The sequence below is a fragment of the Coregonus clupeaformis genome, unplaced genomic scaffold (genome assembly GCF_020615455.1).
Source record: "Coregonus clupeaformis isolate EN_2021a unplaced genomic scaffold, ASM2061545v1 scaf0079, whole genome shotgun sequence".
Lineage (NCBI taxonomy): Eukaryota > Metazoa > Chordata > Actinopteri > Salmoniformes > Salmonidae > Coregonus > Coregonus clupeaformis.
This window is the reverse complement of record NW_025533534.1, coordinates 316628-335606: the sequence shown is the minus strand read 5'-3', so window position 1 is coordinate 335606 and position 18979 is coordinate 316628. Positions and strand designations below refer to the sequence as shown.

At 42.9% G+C, this 18979-nt stretch overlaps 2 protein-coding genes across 5 annotated transcripts in view; one reads left to right on the top strand and one right to left on the bottom strand.

Annotated features, from left to right (window-relative positions):
* The first annotated feature begins 515 nt into the window (after nt 1-515).
* LOC123483318 (INO80 complex subunit B-like) lies at nt 516-8563 on the top strand. 3 transcript variants are annotated; one of them, XM_045213107.1, is made up of 5 exons: nt 516-1090; nt 4465-4714; nt 5051-5190; nt 6976-7154; nt 7403-8563. In XM_045213107.1, the coding sequence occupies exons 1-5, from the start codon at nt 1048-1050 to the stop codon at nt 7868-7870; spliced, it is 1080 nt and encodes a 359-aa protein (XP_045069042.1). In that variant the 5' UTR covers nt 516-1047; the 3' UTR covers nt 7871-8563. The 3 variants fall into 3 exon arrangements, with proteins under 3 accessions (XP_045069042.1, XP_045069041.1, XP_045069040.1); XM_045213106.1 differs by having other exon boundaries at nt 518-1090; nt 5036-5178; XM_045213105.1 differs by having other exon boundaries at nt 518-1090; nt 5036-5190.
* The window catches only part of intu (inturned planar cell polarity protein), a 50864-nt gene continuing 40342 nt past the window's right edge, over nt 8458-18979 (bottom strand). For both annotated transcript variants that reach the window (XM_045213104.1, XM_045213103.1), the window contains exons 13-17: nt 14959-15268; nt 14676-14770; nt 14241-14430; nt 11686-11825; nt 8458-10237 (exon numbers count right to left, since the gene is read on the bottom strand). In XM_045213104.1, coding sequence (XP_045069039.1) covers nt 10126-10237; nt 11686-11825; nt 14241-14430; nt 14676-14770; nt 14959-15268 — 847 coding nt within the window. In that variant the 3' untranslated portion in view covers nt 8458-10125. The remainder of the gene's footprint in view (nt 10238-11685; nt 11826-14240; nt 14431-14675; nt 14771-14958; nt 15269-18979) is intronic.

Sequence of the window (18979 nt, the reverse complement as noted above, 5' to 3'; positions counted from 1 at the left end):
AATGATGCAGACCATTACATTGATGGAAGCCACAATCTATCTGCAATATGAAAGCTGATCTAACCCCCCAAAAAACAATAACAAATAAATAAAATAAAGAACAATAATGCACGGATTAAGACTGAAACAGTGCACAAAAATCGTATCATAGGAATACATTTGAGCAGACCATCAACCGATTAACGTTACAACCACGTTTGTTTTTTGACTGACCTTGCGTATTTTACGCTTACACGTACTGTGGCTACTGGATAAGGTCGTTTTCACTGGCAATTGTCCACTGGAGCGTGTGGACTTCATTACCCAGGGGTCAGAATAATAATAATATCATTTTGAGATTACTGTACAAGTAATTCTATGTAAATCAACTAACTGCATGAAGATTAAAAAAATAAAAGAATCCCTGATAATAAAATCGAAACAAATGATATCCGATAATTTATTAATGAATCTGATCAATGTAACAGTCAAGGCTAGACAGTACTTCCACCGCCGCACCGGTTGGTGGTAGCAGCGTACCCGAATACACGCAAATAATCGTATTGAAAGCCGCGAGGAAAAGATTCCCTTGCTGCTTGCACGTAGCTAGCTAGCTATTTGTTTTGATTTCTCTGTCTTGTGTATTTTCAAATAATGACTCAATCATTACTGTCCCGTTTGTACAAATAACTAGCAACTTAACCGAAGGAAAGCAGCTGCATCCGCACCGTGAATCATTGATTTGTGAGCAACTAATGTATCTAAAGGATGTTAGTTACAGTAGCTAGCTAATCATTCCAGCTAGCTAGCTAGTCAGTTGTGTTTTGTCACAGCAAATGTGCTTGCAAAGGCGTTCGTTAGCAAAGTATAATATTTGCAATTTACCAGGCTATCAAATCGTGTGAAAACTCTCGAGAAGGTTGCTCGTGCGTCGAGGAACTATCGCTTCAGCTAATGCGTTTGATAACACGACTCTTCCGCATATAGCTAGATCAAGGCCAACGACCGTGCTGGGATGTAAACTTGCAGAACACCTTTGCTTGTTTTGTCTGACATACAGTCGTTTAAATGGGGAAAAGGAAAGACATGATCCACCCAAGGTTTCTTTTAGGTGAGTTTTTATTTTTACTGTTAATGTTATGCTCCCATGACGCAAGTATGGTTGTTTTTCTTCTAGTCCCCACCCCCTCTCTCTGTTACTGGTCTAACCTGTAATCAATTGGATACAAATGCCTGGTTGGTTGTTTGTGAATTGAAGATTTGACACCATCATATTCACTAGACATAAGAAGCCATTAGCCATTATTGAGTCATACATGGCATTATTATAATAATATATGCCATTTAGCAGACGCTTTTATCCAAAGCCACTAACAGTCATGCAGTAGGGCTGACCCCCTTAGTCGACTGGTCAATTGTTTGGTCTATAGGCTGTTGGTCGACTGAGATTTCTTTAGTCAAGCAGTCAAGAGAGAAAAAAATCCATGGTGCACAAGACACCTGTCTGATTAGTGCCTGTCTCAGTGGACTAATCCATTGCAGAGGCCATGGGGATGACACAGTCCATCACTAAGAGACAGTTTAAGCTTGATCCGAAAATGTGGTCGGAGGCGCTGTATTGATGGTGTGACGCAATTGCGGAGCCTCCGGGGGCACGCAGAGGCCAAATTGAGCTCCATACCGCGTCGCCATGCGCCTCTCAAATTTTGTAGCAATGCAGAGGGCTCCATATAGCTAGGCATTAACATGATTGGTTGATGGTAGGTGAGGTCTGGAGGTCCTGTATAAACACAAACTCACTTCCTTGACAACTTACTTCACAACAGGTCTGCTCCGCAAAGCGCAAGAAGTATGAATGCTCTGACTTCTGTAGAGGCCGTATCACAGTAAATGCTGCACGGCCAATGCAGACGTCAGATTGACCATGCAGTGCCTTTTAAAGCCAATTTATGCTTGATCCGAAATATGCTTGATCCGCAATGTGGTCAGAGGCTTTCTATGGAGGGTGTGATGCAATTGCGGAGCCTCTGGAGGCATGCAGAGGCCAAATCAAGCTCAATACTGCTTCGCCATGCGCCTCTAATTTTGTAATAATGCAGAAGGCTCCACATTGACATGATTGGTTGACAGTAGGTGGGGGCGGAAGGTCCTGTATAAACACAAACTCACTTCCTTGACAACTTACTTCACAACAGTTCTGCTCCGCAAAGCGCAAGAAGTATGAATGCTCTGACTTCTGCGGAGGGCTGTACGGCCACTGCAGATGTCGGACTGACCATGCAGAGCCTTTTAGACATGTAATACTGAAATTGTAAATGGTCATACTATGTAAGAATAATGGTGCAACACTAATAAATGTAATATTATTTTATAACAAATGCGCTTTTGTCCCGCGATGGATCGCGGTTGCTGTCAGCGGTTCTGAAACTACATCTTCAGTGCACTGTTGAATTGGCACCTTTCCCTATATGACCTATGTACATATTTGTGTTGAGAACAATGCTGTGGAGGCAGCAGCAGAGTGAGGAGACAAGGAAACAGCCCTTGCCTTAATTGTCTAAGATAATTGAGGAGAGAGGAAACCTTAATTAGGTCTGTAATCAATAGCCTAACTGTTAAACGTGCCTGTCTTTATAAATCATCCATATATATCAACAGAAATAAGACAGATCCTGCATCTTTAGCCAGTTTAAGTGTTTGTTTAATAGCCTACTGATTCCGTGAGCACCAAGCCTCGTGCAACCGCAAAATGTTGGATAAAGCAATTTCACGAATTCGGCTGTTTTTAATATTTGCTATGCTGTAATAAAGTCTTTTTTTTTTTTTTTTTTAAACGTTAGAACAGACTCTCTGGTAGTACTTATAATTGATTTAGTGTTGTTTACACTGTTCCAAACAAGCAGAAAAATTATATTGTAATCTAACAGCACCTGTTTGTCACACATAATATTCACGCTGCTCTCGCTCCTATGCCCTCACTTTTCTTCATCTCCTTCTTCTTCTTCTTAAATTACAATTATTATTATGGTCATCATTATATAATAAGTAATGTCATTATTATTAGTAGGCTTAGTATAGCAGCCTTGTATAACCACGGTCGAGCTGTAGGCCTAAGAGCGCGTCCTGTTTAGTCTTAATACCGTAACTTACTTAGGCTTATATTTCAATATATAAGCTACTGTATTAGTCAATGAGTCATTCATTCGTTCATGTCATCACACAACATACAAGTCATTCATGCTGTGAAATGCAATCAAGCATTTTAGTTTAAAATGAAATAACAAAGGGAGCTTTGGATAATCAGCCTAAACAATAAATTAACCGCAATTCACGAATGCATGCAACTGTTTTTAGTCTTTGCTGTAATAAATGCGTCATTTTTTCTTTCTCCATTAGAACACTCTCTATGGTACATTTATACTTTATTTAGTGTTGTTTATACTGTTCCAAATGGTCAGAAAAATTATCATATTGTAATCTGAAAGCACCTGTTTGGCACACAATACTTATGCAGCGCTTGCTCCTATATACCCTCCTTTTTCTTGATCTCCAGTAGTTTCCACAACTAAGTCAAATGTCTTCCACACATCTGACTTCCCCTTTACCTCCTGAGCAGCCAGTAAACATTCCCCTGTTTCAAGTTTCTTTTTCACATCCTCCCCATCCATTTTGCTGTCACGTGTTACAGTGTCGGAGTTTGTTATAACCAATTTATTGATGTGATTATGATGGGCTATAGGTCAGGCCCTATTGGTCAAGTGCATGCGATGGTTACATGTTTCACGTAAAGAGAGCAGGGGTTGAGGGAATAGGGAATGTTTTTCCTAAACAAATGAGGTATTTCGGTAATATAACTTTTCAGTCAGAGAAACAAGTAAGAAACTGAATGACTGTAATTATGTTGCAGATACAGCATGGACAGTGCTATAAACACTTGCTGTGCTGTGGTGCCTGTTCGCTGCAGCAGGGAGGAGAGAGAGACAACGTGCGCCAGTCACACAGGCACTCGCTGTAAACATGTTTTAACACAGTGTGGCCATTAGGCTCCCCCTTGAGTCATTTGTGTGTCTTAATTATTTAATCAAACACTGCGCTTAATGCATCAGACAAGCTCAGTACATATAGTTGATTTTATTCAAACACATAGGGTGTGTCTATATATGACAGCCATACATACAATGTTCTGATGGGTGGCCCCAGCAGAAATCAAACCCACGATCCTTGGTGTTGCAAGCGCCATGCTCTACAAACGGAGCCCATAACAACACCAGTGGAGGCTGCTGAGGGGAGGACGGCTCATAATAATGGCTGGAACGGAATGAATGGAATGGAATCAAACACGCTCCAGCCATTACCTCCAGCCCGTCCTCCCCAATTAAGGTGCCACCAACCTCCTGTGAACAACACTATATACACTTCTAAATAGGTCTGATTTCTCTTTGTCTCTATTTTGTCTACATCTCTATTGGTTATCTGTGACTACAGGTGATGGAGACCACCTGGGGTTACACAGCCTCCATAGGAGGAAACACAAGAAGCACAAAAAGCACAAGAAGAAGCATCACCGTGACGACGGGCACAACTCCTACTCCGAGGCCCTGGAGTCATCCTCTGGCATCCTGGTCAAGCCCCCCACGCAACTCCGACTCAAGCCCCCCACGCAACTCCGACTAAAGCCCCCCACGCAGCTCCGACTCAAGATCAAACTGGGAGGCCAAACACTGGGAACCAAAAGGTGAGACCTCGCTGGCTTCTACTTTAAGAGTGACACAGGATGAGACCACTGAGCTTAACAGGGGTAAGTTTCTCCAAAAACATAAAGATCATCTTTAGCATTAAGATCATGGTTCGCCCATTGCCTACCAATGGTTTTAAGATGATCTTAGTGCTAAAGATGATCTTTATATTTTGGAGAAACTCACCCTGGCCCTAAACAGTTCCTATTGACTTCAACATTGATTGAGACATCTGATACAAAATATAGGTCCAGCGTTCACGTGACCTGATATTCGAACCTCATAGGTTCTCGTTATCTCTCCTTTTTTTAATGAACCAGTGTGCCAACATTCAGTGTGATCCCTGGTGTAGCCCGCTCCCCGTCTCCTCTGATGATCGTGGACGATGATGACGACTCGGATGATGATGACGATGAGGAGCCTTCTGAGGGCGTCCCACTCGAGCAGTACCGGGCCTGGCTTGGTGAGTGCCAAGGTCTGTCTCTTAATCTCATCATGTCCAATCATATTCAATATAAAAGTCATTTCCTGCTTAATGTGATTGATTTACTATTTACAGTGCCTTTAGAAATTATTCATACCCCTTGACTTATTCCACATTTTGTTGTGATACAGCCTGAAATCAAAATTCATTAAATATATTTATTTCTCACCCATCTACCCAATAATGACAAAGTGAAAACATGTTTTTAGAAATGTTAGCAAATTTATTGAAATACAGAAATATCTAATTTACATAAGTATTCACACCCCTGAGTCAAATCATGTTAGAAACACCTTTGTCAGCGATTACAGCTGTGAGTCTTTCTGGGCAAGTCTCTTAAGAGTTTTGCACACCTGGATTGCACAATATTTGCCCTTTATTATTTTCTAAATTCTTCAAGCTCTGTCAAATTGGTTGTTGATCATTGCTAGACAACCATTTTCAAGTCTTGCCAATAGATTTTCAAGCAGATTTAAGTCAAAACTGTAACTCGACCACTCAGGAACATTCACTGTCTTCTTGGTAAGCAACTCCAGTGTAGATTTGGCCTTGTGTTTTAGGTTATTGTCCTGCTGAAAGGTGAATTCATCTCCCAGATTTTGCCTGTGCTTAGCTCCATTCCATTTATTTTTTAATCCTGAAAATCTCCCCAGTCCTTAGAGATTACAAGCATATCTATAACATGATGCAGCCACCACTATGCTCGAAAATATGGAGAGTGGTACTCTGTAATTTGTTGTATTGGATTTGCCCCAAGCATAATACTTTGCATTCAGGACAAAAAGTTCATTGCTTTGCCACATTTTTTGCAGTATTACTTTGTTGCAAACAGGATGCATGTTTTGGAATATTTTTTATTCTGTACAGGCTTCCTTCTTTTCACTCTGTCAATTAGGTTAGTATTGTGGAGTAACTACAATGTTGTTGATCCAGCCTCAGTTTTCTCCTATCAGAGCCATTCAACTCTGTAACTGTTTTAAAGTCACCATTGGCCTCATGGTGAAATCACTGAGCGGTTTCCTTCCTCTCCGGCAACTGAGTTAGGAAGGACACCTGTATCTTTGTATTGACTGGGTGTGTTGATACACCATCCAATGTGTAATTAATAACTTCACCATGCTCAAAGGGATATTCAATATCTGCTTTTATTTATTTTTACCCATCTACCAATAGGTGCCCTTCTTCTTTGCGAGGCATTGGAAAATCTCCCTGTTCTTTGTGGTTGAATCTGTTTGAAATTCACTGCTCGACTGAGGGACCTTACAGATAATTGTATGTGTGGGGTACAGAGATGAGGTAGTCATTCAAAAATCATGTTAAACACTATTATTGCACACAGTGAGTCCATGCAACTTATTATGATACTTGTTAAGCACATTTTTACTCCTGAACTTATTTAGGCTTGCTTTAACAAAGGGGTTGAATACTTATTGACTGAATACATTTCAGCTTTTCATTTTTTATTAATTTGTAACAATTTCGAAAAACATAACCCCACTTTGACGTTATGGGGTATTGTGTGTAGGCCAGTGACACAAAATCTAAAATGTAATCGATTTTAAATTCAGTCTAACACAACAAAATGTGGAATAAGTCAATGGGTGTGAATAGTTTCTGAAGGCACTGTATAAAATATTGGAATTAAACCTTATGCACTTCTGTAATAATAAGTACACGATGCAAATGGTTAATGTGAAATTTGTGGATTTCATGGATCGTAGCCATGTCTTTCTAATATCTTGACCATGCACTTTTCTTTCTGTTCCTTGTCTCTAGATGAGGACAGTAACCTGGACCCGTCTCCTCTGCCAGACATGGACTCTGACTCCCTAGGGGGACTGGGGGGGCCGGTGGACGAGGAGGAGAAGTGGCTGGACGCCCTGGAGAAAGGCGAGCTGGACGACAACGGAGAGCTGAAGAAGGAGATCGATGAGTCCCTGCTCACAGCCAGACAGGTAACAGGGTCCGGACAGACAGACCGAGCAGGGCTCCAGGCCTAGGCTAGTCTGACATTATGTAAAGTAGAGTTCTGAGTTTTTCTCGAAAATGTGATTTAAGGTTACGATATGATCTGAGAAATTGCTATTGGTTAAAAACTTGGAAGATTACAGAAATGCCCTAACCCTATAGATTTATGTAAAGCTTTAGGTCTACATCCTACTGTACTTGACTATGTGTTTGTGTGTGTGCTTATGCCTTACAGAAAGCCCTCCTGCACAAGCAGCAGAACCAGCCTCTCCTGGAGCTGCCCATGGGCTACAAGGAGAAGGAGATGACCGCCGAGATGATGCAGAAGAGGGAGGAGCGCGCCCGCAAGAGGCGCCTGCAGGCTGCCAAGAAGGCAGAGGAGAACAAGAACCAGACCATCGAGAGGCTCACCAAGACCTCCAAGGCCAAGATCAAGAGCATGAGGGAACGCAAGTCCAAGCAGGCCCAGTGTCCCATGGTCCGCTACTGCGACTCGGCCCAGGGAATGGGGATTTCCTTTCCCAAGGGGCTGCTAGCCCCCACCCCTGCTCCCCTGTGCCCCCCTCCACCGGCACCGGTAGGGTGCGGGGTAAACGGGTGCAGTAATCTGAAGAGGTACTCGTGCTCCAAGACGGGGATCCCTCTCTGTAGTCTGGAGTGCTACAGGAAGAATCTGGTCCTTGTTGTGGAGAGCGCCACTTGAACTTCACCGCTTTGGAAGGTTTAGGCTTGCTGGCCGTACAGACTCTAGGGCTAAAGGACAAGGTGGATCTTTTTTATTTAGCAGAATTATAAAAAGGTGTTGTTTTTTTGTGACATGTCCAGAAATGGGTCATTCCTCTGCATTTCTGGTGGCGAACTAATGACATAATTATGTGTTCTTACAAAAGAGATGAGCGTTGTTCAAATCAATGCATCAGTCAGACAGACAATTTAGCCCTGATAACACACATCATAATGATGAAGGCTACAGCCACATCCGGCAGTGTGCATTTCATTTCTAGATCCTCTGTTTGTGGAAATCCACTTGATGTAGCTTGTATAAGAATTTAACAAGGCACCCTTGTTTTGTGAAATGAATCTGCTGAAGTAAATCAGCTTTTTCCTAAAATTAGAGTGCTCTTTTGCCTGTTGATCATGAAGGACTTTCATTTGTGTAAATATATCGTTAATGGTTTTGTATTCATTTTGGAAGCCTTAAAGCACTGTGTAACACAGCGGCATGTTCATTTAACATGTTACACTCTTGTTTGTTTGATCAATTGAGAAAATTACCCCAGGAAACCAAAACAAGTTTATTTTATTTTAATTAACAGCCACAAAGGTGCATTTGTATCACAAATTATTTGACTTCTATACAAAATACTGTACATCTTAAATAAAAGATCAAACATTTCTCTCCTCCTCCCAAATCAACAACATATAGGAATAGAACTCCACTTAAGGCTGTTGCCATGCCAACATGGAGAGGATAGCAGGCAAGAACAGTCACATTATTTGGTCAGGCACACTTAAAGGTGCTACACATAGGAGTTTTGCATTGCAATTTCAGAAAATGTCCATAATATATCTGCAGTAATAGTGGAATGATTATGTGAGGGAAAACAAGCGTTGAATAGTGTAGGGAATCATTGTACCATCTAAATCGCTGTGAAATATGTTTTCAATAAGAGAAAATATTGTTTTTACAGCTGTTTGAGTACTAGTCTCTGCCATGTTACGGGGAAATGGAATGCGGGGGAGATTTGTTTTGAATGCAGCCTAGTGCTAAGTGAATTGCAAGATATTTCACAGCGATTTAGATTGTACAATGATTCCCTACACTATCCAGTGCTTGTTTTCTCACTTTAACTGAAATTGAGCGAACAGTGTAGAATTCTTGCAACCAGGAAATGACAGAGCGATTTCCACTAGATAACACAGCCAAAGTCAGAACCGCTTTCCCACTTTGACAACAGATGCTGCTCCGGCCGGACAAAATCAATAGGCAAATATCACAGCCAATCACAACACTGGCGGGTAAATAGTACTGTGAAACACTGTCATTTCACTATTACTGCAGATATATTATGGACATTTTCTGAAATTACAATGCAAACAAAAAATAAAAATCCTATGTGTAGCACTTTTAAGCGAAAAGCAATGTCAGTACGAACCACTGAACTAGAATGACATTCTATTTCTATGGTCAGAACAGCAGCAAAATGCTTTCCCTGCAGTCACATCTGCCCTTTATAAAAAATAAAACCCAGCCTGTTTTCCGAGGTGTTATTGAGTTTAGTGGCTTGTCCTACCTTCGACACTCATGGCACACCATTCTTACATAGTGCACTACTTTTGACCAGATTCAAAAGCTGTGCACTTAATATGGAGTAGGTTGCCATTTCGGACACAAAATTGTTGCATCCAGTAAACCCAGGGCTTTGTTCAATAGGCAAGTGTAGTGGGACGTTACAGAGAGAAATTCCATGAATAGAGCTGACGTGATTCCTTACAATAATATTCTACATGTCAGAGAGGTATGTTTGTTCTATTTAATATAGTTCTATCTGAATGTTCCACAGCGTTGTGCCCTGCTGTTCCACTGGAGCTGGTCCAAGGCTAACTGAGAACAACCTTGTTCTTTCCTTTTATCTGCTGTCAGGTGATCAATGTCTGTCTGGAACAAGGCACAAGAGGGAGTCTTAGTTCCTGCAATATCTCAGACAGACAGTAAGCAGGCGTTGAGGTCGACTATGAAACTTTGAAGGCCAGGGTCGTGTTCATTAGGGTGCACCGTAGTAAAATATTTTGTGAAACATAAACAAGCGGTTCTTATTGGAGTTTAGGTAGCCCCTCCCTGTTTCCATCAGTTTTCTCCCGTTTGGTGGCTAATGAACAGAACCCAGGGTTGTGCACCTCTGTCTGTAGGTAGTAGTGTTATCAGAGTTCATTAAGAGACTGTTGGCAGACGGCTCGTCACAAGGCCAGGCCGAAAGATAGGCGGAAGGCCATCTCCACGGGAACCTCTGCCACGGAGTCATGGAAACACACATAGAATTCCTGAGGGACGGGTTCTAGAAGCATCCGGCTGGAACACAGAGAGACAACACAGAGCTTCAAAGTGAGAAAGAGGAGGAAAATAGCAGAGTGGGTTTCTGGGGCATCCTAAAAATATCTACATTCTCCTGAAGTGTGCACTTGTTCACTTCCCTTCATGGATTTTAAAGGAAATTACTGGTGTATGGAAACGCCCTCTAGTCCATGCCTCCACCAATCCAAAGCTTTTAATTTTGTGGGGAATAGTGAACGAGTGCACACTTCAGGAGGAAGGAGATATTATTGGGACAGACCCAAGGTAGAGGAGCATAGGTAGGCAGGACATATAATTGCTGAGTGATTTAAAAAATCTAACAAAAAGCCCTAGAGGTCAGGAGAGTAGGCAATATAGCACCACCTTGATGAATGAAGATCTCTCTGCCCAGTATGTCTGACTGCCACTGAAACCTAGAACCCAGCTATTACATGGTGACCTGTTACTCCAAGCCTCTCACTCAAAGTTAACTCCAGTGTTTTACTTCCCTTCTGTACTCTGCCACCCAGACAGTTTTACTTCCCTTCTGTACTCTGCCACGCAGACAGTTTTACTTCCCTTCTGTACTCTGCCACCCAGACAGTTTTACTTCCCTTCTGTACCACTCCAACAGACCTCTCTCCCTGAGGGCCAGCTGTAATCGCACACACACACACACACACACACACACACACACACACACACACACACACACACACACACACACAGCCCTCTCAAACCTAGGAGCATGTCCAAAGTCAACAGCCGAGACAGACCCAAAGTGCCATCAGTCCGTTCTACAAGGACAGACCACCATCCCTACACTACAAACCCTACATTCATTACAGACATCACTCATAATGTTGCCAACACACACAAAGCCATAACTCATAACACTGACCCTGTATAGCAACAGAGGCTAAATAAATATCATAATTAATAGGAGACTCAATCATATACAGTGGCATTGGGTGGGCTCTCACACTATGTAAGCTAAGCACAGACACAGTTGGTTATGTAGCTCAGTTGGTAGAGCATGGCGCTTGCAACGCCAGGGTTGTGGGTTTGTTTCCCACGGGGGGCCAGTATGAAAATGTATGCATTCACTAACTTTATGTCGCTCTGGATAAGAGCGTCTGCTAAATGACTAAAATTTAAAAAATTTAAAATGTTATGTCTTAAATGGCACCCTATTCCCCATATAGTACATTGGCTAGATCTCTAAACTGTGCACTACATAGGGAATAGGGTGCCATTTAAGATCAGACTAGAAACACTTTGTTCTCTCACGTACACTATTCACCATATGCTGTACTCTACATATGACCAGAGCGCCCCAGTGTGCACTGGTAGTGCACTATATAGAATAGGATGCCATTTGAGATAGCAGTATTGACTCTTCACACATTTTAAATAGTGCACTACATAGAGAACGGTACCATTTAGTATTTTATACTGTCATATACCCTATCACCCAGTAGGTCATGGTGGGAGCAGGCTTCCTCTGGTCGATCCAGTTCTCAGGTTTACATTGGAACAGAACCCCGTGTTCTTTCACTGGGCCCAGCCCATGGGTCCCCTGGGGTCTGTCTGCACTCCGCCTGCCCTGTTAACAGAGATAAACACACATATATAGAGAGAGAAGTCTATGATTTTATACATAAACACACTACCTTTGTTTTGGAGAATGTTGTATTTCAAAAACGGTTTGAATGGTTTGCTGGCGCCCAGCTGCAAGATTTTGATAGGATGTTACATTTCAAGAACCCTCCCCCACACGCCCATAGAAGGGGTGCTGTGTGTTATGTGCGTCACTGTCTGCGATTTAAATATATTGAAATTGAGAGTGGATTACGCTGGTAAAGTCAAACGTCCTAGCACGTTCTAAACCGCTCTGGTAACAAACTTACTTTTTTCCTTGTCTCCATTTATGGCTGCCCATTATTTTGTTTTTGTAAGGAGCAAAAAAACAGAGGCAATGGGAGAACCTATTCAAGTAAGTAAATACATGTTTTAAATGTTAAAAAACAATGCATTATTCACTAGCTAGCTGGCTACAGTAGGCCACTTTGTAGGCTAACTTAACTGAGCTGCTAGCTAGCTAACTTTACACACTGTTTAGCTAAGTTAATTAAATGTCATCAACTAGCTAACTTCCTATTAGCTAGCTATCTTGATGTAATTATTATACATTAAAAACACAGTCTCCAAATGTATTTGTAGATAACAGCCATGGGTGAAATTGCAGCTCCAGCTGTCAGTAAAGGCTACTGGATAGGGAAGGTAATTTTGTGGGAGGACATTATGAAAATATTCTCCAGTTCCAGTCCCTAGAGAGGACAACTTTGAGGACAGAGAGATAATAGCAACATAATATTCAGTCAGTGCTGTCTAATTTGAGTATAATGAAACCTGTTTCTTTGTGATGTTTTGTGTCCTCAGATATGGAAAGCTGTGAAAGCCTGTTTGCAGATGAAGAGAGAGGTCCCAATGAATATCCCAAGAGACTAAGGGTATATCCTACATATTAGCAAATGTTGTATACAAAAATACAGTTAAACATTACACACAATGTATAAACCTATTAGAATTGGAGCAGGCCAACCCTGCTGGAGGTCTGCTGGGTGTGCAGGGTTCTGTTTCAGCCCAGCAATAACACACCTGATTCAACATATCAAATCTAATGAGTTGATAATCAAGTGTTCTATTGATGGGCTCGAATAGAAGTCTTCTCACCCAGTAGATCAGGGATCAGCGGAGCAAGGTTGGCCATTACAGGAATGAGCATTACAGGTATGTTTTTATTTTTAGCTTACGGCACCTGGTATTCCCAGGCGGTCTCCCATCCCAGTACTAACCAGGCCCTGAACAGGCCACAAGCGTATATTTGTTTTACCCCGTTTTCTCCACAAATTAGGTCCCTTGGCTTATCTCTGCAACTCCTCAATGGGCTCGGGAGAGGCAAAGGTCGAGTCGTGCGTCCTCCGAAACATGACCGGCCTGGCCGCCTACTTCTTATCACACTGCTCCCTTAACCCGGATGTCAACTGCACCAATGTGTCGGAGGAAACACCGAAGTCAGCTTGTAGGCGCCCGGTCCTGTCACAAGGAGTCGCTAGAGCACAATGAACCAAGAAAAGCCCCAACGGCGAAATCCTCCCCTACCCCGGACGGCGCTGGGCCATCCTATGTGGCTCCTGGTCACAGCCGGTTGTGAAACAGCCTGGGATCGCCTGCGGTGCAGTGCTTTTGACCGCTGCGCCACCCAGGACCCCTACAGGTAACATTTTATGAGGTTTATTTTATTTTATTTCATTCATTTTAGCAATGTTACTTGCAAAATGATTGCAGTTGTTCCCATAGATAGACAGCACATGGTTGCTCTATGTATCACTGACCCTGGATAAGCTAGCAACTGGGCTAACACAGCTAACCTTTTAGGTCAATAATATGCTGTTTTTATAAAAAATGTGTAGGCTTTATAATCGTGAGAGAAATTTAACTAGCTAGTAGCTAGCTAGTTAGTTATACCTAGGTAGCTTACAAGGTTAGCTCACTTTTCTCAAAACAAACCGCATTGTGGCAAGCTACTTCTTGTTCCTCATGCTAGCCTTTACAGCCAAATATTGATATGGTCAGCATTGTAAGCCATTTCTCTCCTCTTGCTGCAGCTTTAGCTCATCTCGAAATAACAGAGAAATGTTGCTCCTACAGCACTAATTTGATTGGTTTGACATGTTATGAGGCATCACTGATTTACACCGGGTTCCGACCCCTCTTTAGCTGATTTCTGCCATGGAACTTCCCCAGGCTTCCCGTTTTAGGGAAACCTGGTTCGCGGCGAGGCTATTTTGTATACAACTCAGACACATTGTTACATATGAGGATGTGTTGTGTTTGTGTGTGTGAAAGAGAGAGAAAGCGTGAGTGTGTCTGTGTGTGTGAGAGCATGCGCACGAGTGTGTCTGTGAGTATGTGCGTGCATGTGCATGTACAAGCCTGTGTGTGTGTTGTATCTCACCCTGAGCGGTAGACTCTGCTGGAAGGCGGCCCGTATGGAGAGGCAGCAGTGGTGGAAGTTACGTATGAGCTGAGGGTGGATGGAGCCGCTGAGCTGGGCCAGCTCCCTGTGTGTAGGAGCTATGAAGATACCCTGCACTGTCTCCATCAGCACATAGTGGAACAGAGTGTTCTCTGCCCCAGACGTCAACCTGGGAACACGGCACAGAGAGAGAGTGGAATGGGATAGAATAGTATAGAATGGATGGAATAGAAATGAATGGAATAGAATGGAATAGAAAAAATGGAATGAGATGGAATAGAATGAGAGAGAATGGAATGGAATAGAAAATAATGGAATGGAATAGAATGAGATTGAATGGAATGGGGGGTTAGAGCATTATTACAACAAGGAAGGATAAACTAACTTCTAACACTGCTGGCCTGTTTCACTCACTTAATAGTGTGGTACATCTCCTCTGTCTCTCTCTCTGTCAGACTCTTCTTCAGGGTGCCCAGGTAGAACGGGTTAGGGTGCTTCATCCTGGGAATCTAGGGGGACAAATAAACAATAAAAGGTCCATTGGTAAATGACAAAAGCCATAGAGTCCCATGCATACTGTGCTCACTAAAAACTCTCCTTTCTCCTAGTGGTGTATGCGTGTGTACCAAATGTAATGTATCAAAGTCAATACAGGTGATGGAACCTTAGCAAGGAGGAAGGAAAGTTATGACGCTACCTTGAAAATACTTCCACTGCCTCCACTCCCTTCAGATCCACCAGAACCCAGTGAGTCTCTCCGCCCACACAGCTTCCTGGCTGAGTCCGGGGTGGAGTGTGGACTGAGACCCGTCTGCCCTCCTACACCCCCCTCCGGCTGTCCCTCGCTCCCACTGTCCGACTGACTCCTCTGGGGGCTAGGTCTCCGGGCACCCCCTCCGAAGAGGCTCCTGCCCACTCCCTTCCCCCCTCCCTGGGCAGAGGACTGTGGCTTCACAGCCCCGGCCAGTTTACTGAAGACAGGGGACGATGCGGCCATGGTGTCCAACCTGAGGACCACAATGGAAGTACGTTTTCTGACCTTTTTGTCTCATCCTGGATGATTTTATTTAGGCAGACTTTGTACCAATGTCGGATCTTAATTTGATCACCCTGTTGCAGGAGAACTTTCCTGCAATGCAGGAAATGTAAAACTTGCAGTGTACAGTACATTCGTAAAGTATTCAGACCCTTTCACTTTTTCCAAATTTTGTTAAGTTACAGCCTTATTCTAAAATTGATTAAATAGTTTTTTCCCCTCATCAATCTACGCACAATACCCCATAATGACAAAGCAAAAACAGGTTTTTATGACATTTACATAAGTATTCAGACCCTTTACTCGGTACTTTGTTGAAGCACCTTTGGCAGCGATTACAGCCTCGAGTCTTCTTGGGTATGACGCTACAAGCTTGGTACACCTGTATTTGGGGAGTTTCTCCCATTCGTCTCTGCAGATCCTCTCAAGCTCTGTCAGGTTGAATGGGGAGCGTTGCTGCACAGCTATTTTCAGGTCAATTTGCTCCGCTCATCTTTCCCTCGATCCTGACTAGTCTCGCAGTCCCTGCCACTGAAAAACATCCCCACAGCATGATGCTGCCACCACAATGCTTCACCATAGGGATGGTATTGGTCAGGTGATGAGCGGTGCCTGGTTTCCTCCAGACGTGATGCTTGGAATTCAGGCCAAAGAGTTCAATCTTGGTTTAATCAGACCAGAGAATCTTGTTTCTCATGGTCCGAGACTCCTTTAGGTGCCTTTTGGCAAACTCTAAGCGGGCTGTCATGTGCCTTTTACTGAGGAGTGGCTTCCGTCTGGCCACTCTACCATAAAGGCCTGATTGGTGGAGTGCTGCAGAGATGGTTGTCCTTCTGGAAGGTTCTCCTATCTCAGGGGTGTCAAACTCATTTTAGCTCAGGGGCCACATGGAGGAAAATCTATTCCCAAGTGGGCCGGACCGGAAAAATCATGGTATATATAACTTAAAAACAACAACTTCAGATTGTTTTCTTTGTTTTAATACGATCAACATACAACATAAAGCTGGAGCCTGAGGACAGTGTGTCCAAAATAGTACAAGCACAACATCACTATTAATCATAAAACACGTCAAGTTTATTTGAAAATTCTAACGAAAAAGAACACACAAACACACAATGCCTCAGTGATTAACATAACTGTTTCACAGATCACAGGGTGTCATTTCTCAGGCAGAAATGTAGATAAAAATAATGAAATCCTGTTCCCCAAACAAGTGCAAGAACCACAGAGTCAAGAATAGGTTAAATATACAAATAAAATAAAATCAATTAACAACAATAGCACATCAACATAAAAACATATAAACATAAATCTGAAAGCGTTGCTCAAACTCCCGTAACAGTCCCGTTATTTTATCTTTGAACCGCTTCATGTCTGCCACATGTTGGGTCGCGCACACATTTTTCAGACAGGGGAAGTGAGCTGCATCACCACCGGCAAGTTGCGTCTCCCACAATGACAGCTTCAACTTGAAAGAACGTATGCGGTCATAATACTGCGTGACAACTTTGTTGCGCCCTTGCAGCTGTTTGTTCAAGTTATTCAGGTGCTCTGTAACATCCACCATAAATGCAAGGTCCGGCATCCATTCTGCGGAATGAAATTCTAACACTGGTTTGCCCTTTTCTTCCATGAACTGTTCAATTTCTTCTCGTAAATCAAAGAAACGCCTCAGCACAGCACCTCGGCTTAACCATCTTACCTCAGTGTGGTATGGCAGGCCATAGATGTGGTCTTTCTCTCTGAGAAGGCTGTCAAACTGACGGTGATTCAGGCTTCTGGATCGGATGAAATTAACAGTTTGGATGACCACCTTCATGACGTTATCCATCTTTAATGACTTGCAACACAAAGCCTCCTGGTGCAAAATACAGTGAAAAGTCAAAAAATCATGTCCTCCATTTGCAGATTGCACTTTCTCTCTGAACTTTGTCACAACGCCTGCTTTTTTCCCGATCATTGAGGGCGCACCATCTGTAGCCAGGCTGACAGCGCTGGACCAGTCCACTCCGACCCTGTCCAGCGCGCCGACGAGTGCGGTAAAAATATCAGCTGCTGTCGTTGTATCTGTCATCGGCACCAACTCCACGAACTCCTCGGTGACGGTCAATATGTCATCAACTCCGCGGATGAAAAAATGGCCAGTTGTGCAACATCTGTAATGTCCGAGCTTTCATAAATTGCAACCGAAAACGCAATAAATGACTTTACTTTTTGCTTCAACTGGCTGTCCAAATCCACCGAAAGATCGGAAATCCTGTCTGCAACTGTGTTTCTTGTCAGGCTGATATTTGCAAAAGCCTGCCGCTTTTCAGGGCACACAATCTCCGCTGCCTTCATCATGCATGTTTTTACAAATTCACCCTCACTAAATGGTTTTGAAGCCACTGCGATTTCATTAGCAATGAGGTAGCTAGCTTTCACTGCAGCGTCACTGATGTCTCGGCTGTGAGTAAACACAGACTGCTGTTTCTTCAGACCCGCCAACAGTTCATTCACCTTCTCTCATCTCCGCTGTCCTTGAAAGTTGTCATATTTGTCGGCATGAAGACTCACATAGTGGCGGACGAAGGTTATATTATTTCAGCACTGCAACATGCTCTGAACACACCAAACATACAGCTTTCCCATTCAATTCCGTGATTAAATAGGATGACAATTTTTCTTGGAACACTCTGCACTCTGCGTCCACTTTTCTCTTTTTTGACAGAGACATATTGGGGCAATGAGGGTGCCAAAGCACATAATGTTAAAAGTAGAAGCCGTAATAAATATCGCGGGCAAAACAAAGTAGCTCATTGGCTGCACGTGCTTGACCTACTTGCTCTGCCCCGGTATAAACAGTTTGCTTGCTTAACACAATTGCTATTGCGCCATCCAGTGGACGCAATTGGAACAGCAGTTTATTTTATTGAAAAATTGCAGCGCATTTTTATACTTTACAAAAACATTATTTATTTTATTTTACTTTTTTATTTTTTCAAAATCATCTCGCGGGCCTAATCCGGCCCGCGGGCCGTACGTTTAACACCCCTGTCCTATCTCCACAGAGGAACTGGAGCTCTGTCAGAGTGACCATCGGGTTCTTGGTCACCTCCCTGACCAAGGCCCTTCTCCCCCGATTGCTCAGTTTCTTGATAGTTCCAAGCTTCTTCCATTTAAGAATGATGGAGGCCACTGTGTTCTTGGGGACCTTCAATGCTGCAGACATTTTTTGGTACCCTTCCCCAGATCTGTGCCTTGACACAATCCTCTTGGAGCTCTACGGACAATTTCTTCGACCTCATGGTTTGGTTTTTGCTCTGACATGCGCTGTCAACTTTGGGACCTTATATAGACAGGTGTGTGTCTTTCCAAATCATGTCCAATTAATTGAATTTACCACAGGTTGACTCCATCTCAAGGATGATCAATGGAAACAGGATGCACCTGAGCTCAGTTTTGAGTCTCAAAGCAAAGGATCTGAATACTTATCTAAATATGGTATTTCTGTTGTTTCTGTTTAATACATTTGCAAAAAAATTTACAAACCTGTTTTCACTTTGTCATTATGGGGTATTGTGTGTAGATTGAGGGAAAAAAGTATTTAATACATTTTAGAATAAGGCTGTAACGTAACAAAATGTGGAAAAAGTGAAGGGGTCTGAATACTTTCCGAAAGCACTGTATTTCAGGTTTA